Source organism: Camellia sinensis, chromosome 12 (assembly GCF_055761805.1).
Source record: "Camellia sinensis isolate YWXY chromosome 12, ASM5576180v1, whole genome shotgun sequence".
NCBI classification, from domain to species: Eukaryota; Viridiplantae; Streptophyta; class Magnoliopsida; order Ericales; family Theaceae; genus Camellia; species Camellia sinensis.
Genome location: NC_138972.1, coordinates 92781976 through 92789008, shown reverse-complemented (window position 1 = coordinate 92789008; position 7033 = coordinate 92781976). Strand labels below are relative to the sequence as shown.

At 31.5% G+C, this 7033-nt stretch overlaps 1 protein-coding gene across 1 annotated transcript; it reads left to right on the top strand.

Annotated features, from left to right (window-relative positions):
• The first annotated feature begins 815 nt into the window (after positions 1–815).
• LOC114273437 (zinc finger protein WIP3) lies at positions 816–4123 on the top strand. The gene is made up of 2 exons (XM_028215228.2): positions 816–1627; positions 3255–4123. Exons 1-2 carry the CDS (start codon positions 1088–1090, stop codon positions 3690–3692), a joined length of 978 nt encoding a protein of 325 aa, XP_028071029.2. The 5' UTR covers positions 816–1087; the 3' UTR covers positions 3693–4123.
• The last annotated feature ends 2910 nt before the right edge of the window (positions 4124–7033 follow it).

The following is a 7033-nucleotide window of genomic DNA, read 5'->3' as shown; positions in this document are numbered from 1 at the left end:
AAAAAATTGTAAAATTCATTTGATGGTACATAACAATCTTTATGAATTAATATTTAAATGTAAAAAAGTCTCAATTTGAGATCTCACCTAAAAACCCCCAAAATAGTGAGTTCAACCCAAATTCCTTAATTAATTTCATTTAATTTATGGAAGAAAGAAATAATTAGCAGCTTATATTGAATAGATGGAGAACCACCTTTTCCTATAAAATATTATACCTGGTTGAACATTACATACTTGCATATATATATATATATATATATATATATATTATGCACAAACTAAATTCTTTTCTAAGTCATAATTTGAATTTTTTTTCTTTGTATGTTGTACTTTTTAGGTAGGGTAATGCTACGTATCATGAAATAAATATCATGAAAAACTTCATGAAACTAATCCAATGGTAAATGCATAACATACAATAAAACACTACAAACACTATAATCTAATCCAAGGGTGGAGAATCTTCATGAAAACTTTTCATGACATTGTTTTCATGATACCTAGTATTATTGTTTTAGGTATGGACTAAATGTGTTCATGGGTAAAATTCCATAATAGCTACTACAATATACATCACAAAATAGGAAAAAATAAAAAAATAAATTAATAGCCAAAGCTATTAACACTAACGGTTAGTTTGTAATGTTCTAAATAAGTTTATTTTTAAATTTTTTATAAAAAATATATATAAAAAAATATATATATATTAATTTATGTGATTCAAATAAATGCACTTATACAAAAAAAAAAAAAAAAAAAAATACACTTACATAGTTTAACCAAAACAAGACTTAATTATGTCCTGACTACTCATTCTAGGATTCTCTTTTCTACTATTGAGTCTCAATTTTGCATGTCATTTTCCTAACCCCCACCACTAATCTCTCTCTCCTCCAATCTCTCTCATTAAAGTCCAAGAAGAGAAAAAGGAGGAAGATGGCCAAGAAAAAGGTTCCCAAAGACAAACCAAACAACTTTTACAAAATCAACCATTAATTGCAAAGCTTTCCCACATAAAGCCCTGAAAATATAAACCACATATGAGGAGGAGAGACTTATAGCTAGGGTTGTTATACTCATTAACATGAGTATAAGGAGCTACCATGAAGCTCCAACCTTCATTGAATGGCTCAAACCATCTTCATCACCACCCTCTTCTTCTTCATCTTCATCTTCCATTTTAACTGAACAAGTTCACTTCTCAAACACCATGAGCTTCCTCAAACTACCTCTCTTTTACCATCATCAACAACAACAACAAAGACAAGAGAAGGACGATATTGCCCTTGAAACGATCCAATGCCTGCCTCTTCTGAGCAGGCTAACGGAGGCGAGGCCACTGAAGGAAGAAGTGGAAAAGGAGGGTTTTGGGATTAAATCCGAGAAGTTTGAGAAAGTTAAGGTGGCCCTGCACATAGGATTGCCTAACACAGGTGAGTCAGATGTCGAGACCAAGTCATTCAAATGCAAGGATGAAGAGAACAAAGAGAAAAGATTTAGTGGCGACAATTTTAATGCGGAGAGTAGATTTTGGATCCCAACACCGGCGCAGATCCTCATAGGGCCGATGCAGTTTGCTTGTTCTATATGTAGCAAGACCTTCAATAGGTACAACAACATGCAGGTTAGTCTCATGAGGTTTTATTGATCAAACTTGTGATGCTCAAAAGAAATAATTTTATTAGGGTTTGCTGTAAATTATCCAAAACCATACAAAATCTATTACTTCATCAAATCAAATCAAATTAAAAAAAAAAAAAAAAAAAATCAACCATTTTAAGCAAACTTCAGGTTTTCCTCTTTTTAAGTTTTTTGCAAATTCAATCATTGAATTCCTTCAATACATCTAAAAAAAATCATTCACAGGGTAAGTAGACATTGATATCATTAATTAGCTATTTTTACCCAAAATGCTACTCTCTCTCACCTCAATAAAATCAACTAAATCATGCTTCTTTTTCTTTTTTTCTTTTTTTCTTTTCTAAAAATTGTTGAAAATTAAATTTTTCACGACGACCTCAAAACAGCATAGAAAATTGTCTTATAAATTCTTTTCTTTTCCTTATTTTTTTCCACATAGCGATAATGATTCGCAAACCACCATAAGATTAGGCTTTGAAAAGGGGATGAACAAACAACAAATCCATTGAACAATTCACCACTTTAGGCACATAAGTCAAAACTTTGCATGGAAATTCACATTGTAATAATAACTTGTTTCAATGAAGATGATGCAGACTTAGAATCTTCAAACAAAACTTCAAGTTTGAGTTTTAGAAGTCATAACTTGCTATAAATTTTTGTCATGACTCTAAATGTATAGTTGTCTTTGTCGTCTTTATTCTTTTCCAAGTACAATATGTTCCTTCAATATTGTGTAAGAAATTGCATGTTTCAGTCTATAAATTTTGACTTCTGATTCAATTTTAACTTAACCATCAGAAAATTCAACACTACCTTAACCCTTTTTTTCATATCCATCAAAAAAGAAAAGAAAAGAAAAAAAAAAAAAAAAAACTCACAAAAAAAATTACAATGACAGTGGCTAACTAAAGCAAATATATAAAAAGATGTGATAAAAATCATCATAAAGTATAAGAGCCCACATTTAGGCATCTTTTATAACCCCCCCCCCCCCCCCCTTCCCTTTTTCGTAATGTAGAGCAGTGAAAACATTTATGAAAAATGTGCATCATTGTTTCTTGAGAGAGAAATATATATCACACATTTACATACACATAAGTTGGTGACCTTGAAGCGTAAGTTTATCTCAAACAGAGTTCTAGATATCGGTCGACACCTATTGAGAATTGAGATTTTAGACTTTTGATATTGATATTCAATGATATATTAACGAATATATTATACTAATGTTGATACGTATTTTTATGTTATTTAAGCCTTGTTTGAAAACAAACTATTTTAGTAATTTTTTTTTTAATTTTTTAGGAAAAGATATGCAGAAAAGTAAAAAGATTGATGTGATAACTTATAGTGATTTTTTAACTTTTTGGCTAAAATATGTAATTGTCAAACGAAGCCTTAAAATCATGATGAATACAATTCTTGAATTAAAGAAAAGCTAATCAAACACCATGTATATTATTGCCAACTCTTGTCAATTGAAGTTATACACGATCTTATTAAACATAATTTTATACCTCTAAAACAAATACAAGTATTCATATTTCCTTCTTTTTTTTTATTTATTTATTTATAACGAGAAACCCCTAACCCTGTGTTCGGTGCAGATGCATATGTGGGGACATGGATCCGAATATAGAAAAGGACCGGAGTCGCTTAGAGGAACACAACCGGCAGCAATGCTAAGGTTACCATGCTACTGTTGTGCCCAAGGCTGCAAGAACAACATAAACCATCCTCGAGCGAAGCCATTGAAAGATTTTAGGACACTCCAAACACACTACAAAAGAAAGCATGGTTCAAAGCCATTTATGTGCCGGAAATGTGGGAAAACATTTGCAGTCAAAGGGGATTGGAGGACGCATGAGAAGAATTGTGGGAAGCTATGGTATTGCACTTGTGGTTCCGATTTCAAACACAAAAGATCACTCAAGGATCACATAAGGTCTTTTGGGAAAGGTCACTCTCCACACCCTTCTCTTGAAGGGTTTGAAGATGAGAAGGAATGCATTACTGGGTCTGAAGACGAAATGGCTCATGACTAGTCAGTTAGTCATGACCTTTGCTTCATAAGCTTTCGATAAAAGAATTTTATTAGTAGTGATGCTGAAATTAAGTTTAGGAGGGCTCATCCAAGCTTGTGCTCAGTAACAAAAAATTCTCAATATAGGGAGCGGTTTGTTACGGAGCACTTGCTGAGTGATGAGCGTTAATAATTTGCGATGTTTGCTAATAAAAATGGATTTGACTTGGAAGTCGTGGTGAAGCCGATGAATTTTCTTCCTTTCTTAGATGTGGAAAGAAGTTTATGATATGTTCTTCAACCTTTTGTAATCTCCCTAATGGAGAAAATTTGTCTGCTTCATTGCTCTTGGTAAGCTTAATGTAATCGAGATTGTATTGTTGCTAGTTATTACCCTGTGTGTGTGTGTGAAAACACAAGATTAATTGGAAAATTCAATTATCTCATGATTAATCCATGTTCAGTTCAAAATTTTGACATTGTTTGGTTCTATTATAAGAGAAGAAAATATATTTAAAAAAAAGAGAGCGCATTTTGTCTTTTTCCATTTTGGGCTGTTACTTTCTTTTCTGCACCATCCTCACATGCTAATGAATGTTTATGTAACTCGCAAGCTGGTTTACAAAAAATATTTTAATTATTGTTGTAATTAAAGTAAATTTTCTAATTAATTAATGTAAAATAGGCCATATAAAATCTTCATATAAAGGCTATGTACACAATTTTTCTTAAGTAATACTACCATTCAAAAAAAAAAAAAATACTTGAAATTTATCATCAATGCTAAAGATTTTAATTTGTGACTCCACAGCATCAACTTCAAATATGCACTATAAATTTGAAATTCATTTTTCTGAGTAAATTTAGGTACCATAGACTTCCTGATTTTCTCTTTATATAACATAACAAGCACCAAGTACAATAGAATTTGGCAGAAAACAACTCTTAACTTAGATCCCATACAATTAGCCTTTTTTGGGTTAGTACCATACAATAGCCTACAAGAACACCTTAGGGCATGGAGGTTTATTTCCTTTCAGATCTCAGGTTCGAATCTCCTAACCAGCAAATGCATATCTTGGGGTCACGGACCGCAAAGCGTAAGCTCTGTTTTGGAAAGCTTGTTTGAGATGTAGGGACTTAGTCTGATATGCATAAGCTGGCCCAAGATATCCTACATAACTTTTTTGTAAGAACAAAGAAACGAGTTACGGAATTGAATAAATAGATGAACTCAAAATTTTAAAAGTTAACCCCACCAATAAATTATGTAAAATTTTATCAAGTCATGTGAATTTTGTATTCCATTATAAATTTGGAACTGTAAAAATCCATCATAAAACCAGATACATAATGAGGAGTATTGGTAGCGGGGAACGCGGCAAAGTCTAAAGGCAACTATATTTGTATTTTATTTTGTCCTTTTTTTAGAACAATGTTTTTTTGTCAAAGGAAAGTTGGTGAAGTTACGTAAGAGTCCAATTTGGAGGCCACAACCAAATCCTCCACTAACTTAGACATTATATACATTAAAACTAGAGATTATCATCATTGCCTCCTAATGTCACTTGTCTATGGGCATATTTCCACAATAGGACCTTACAAGACTCTGATCCATTTAAAACTTAGCTTTTAATAGTAATATTGAAATCCTAAAAAAATTGTGTGATTGTGCATGTATAAATATGTTCACATTAGGACTATGTTCTACGAAAAGATAAAGAGGGTCTTAAATTTTGGATATTTATTAGGGTAAATTATGAATAATCTCTTAAAATTTGCTTAAAATATGAATTACCTCCTATAATTTTAGAAATTATATTCTGTCCCCTAAATTTACTAATTTCATAACAAAAAACTAATTTTATTAATAAATTATCAAGTCAATTAATAATTTTTAATGATATCAAAAATATATTTCAATTAATAATTCAAATAATTTTATTATTGTATAGAAAAACAATTAAAATTTTCATTTTTCTAATTAATTCTGTTAAATAAAAAATTGTTATAAAGAGATATTTGTAATTTTCTAAATTACAGATAACAATCCATATTTTAAGTATACCTCAACAGATAAATTTGTAATTTATCCTATTTATTAAGAGAGATTACTAATTACAGAATTTGATCACATAATTAAGTACAATTTTTTCATACAAGCTGCGATTCACACATTTAATAGACTCATTACATGTGAAAGACTACTTGTGTGTGATTTGTTATTCAATTTGAGAATTATTGAGAGAGAGAGAGAGAGAGAGATAGAGGGGATTGTAAATTTGTTTCTTTTGATGTAGGCTTGACCTACTAAAAGGTGTTGGAAAAAAAGTGAAAGGTTATAACTTTGAAGATATGGGGTCAAGAGGAAGATGATTCACCACCAGGCATTGTCGAGAGAGAGAGATTGCCATATTTTCTAGCTGCATTGGTTCAACATGTGGGTAAAGCCCATGTTGAGCGGACTTTGCATGCCTACTATATAGACTTGTTTGGTAATTTTAAATTTTTATTTATGCTTATAAAAATTTGTTGATGCTTACTTTTGTTTTCAAAACATTGTAAATTATTTATAAAATTTACTAAATTTTTGTTAAAAGAAAAAAATAGTTACGTTTGTTCAGAAATTTTTTTCCTCTCCCACCACTACCCACCACCCATCATCACCACCGACCACCATCAACGACAACCTCCTTCGGTCACTGTTGCCGCAACCTCCTGCAATCGACAACCAACTTTGGCTGCTAACAACGACTGGCAATTACTCCTACCAATGACAAATATAATAGTTAATTATGATAAATTTTACAATTTGCAACGGCCACCATCAATGACAACCTCCTTTGGTCACTGTTGCCGCAACCTCCTGCAATCAACAGCCAACTTTGGCTGCTAACGACTGGCAATTACTCCTACCAAAGACAAATATAATAGTTAATTATGATAAATTTTACAATTTGCAACGACAATCAATAAAGTTGACTCTAAAATTTGTTAAGTTAATATAATAATGATATATAAGAGGATAAATAAATTTTAATTTACCAAAGGTCATCATCGTAACAATAACATAGCTAGAGCAATATAGATGAACCATTTTTACATTTCCCTTTCAAGGGTTTAACGCGTTAATGGACTTGGACCCTTTTGACTACACGCATATTATAGGCTCTGAAGACTCTAAAAAAAATTTCATTAGACATGTTAATCATTACAAGATTGACATGTACCTCAACAAGACCGCTGTACCACGAATAAATAAATAGATAAAATTTGCAAAGTCTAACTAGATGTTCATATGTCACATATTGACTTGTTCTTTTGAGAAGATGACGACTGTCTGACGTTACACAGCTCACACAA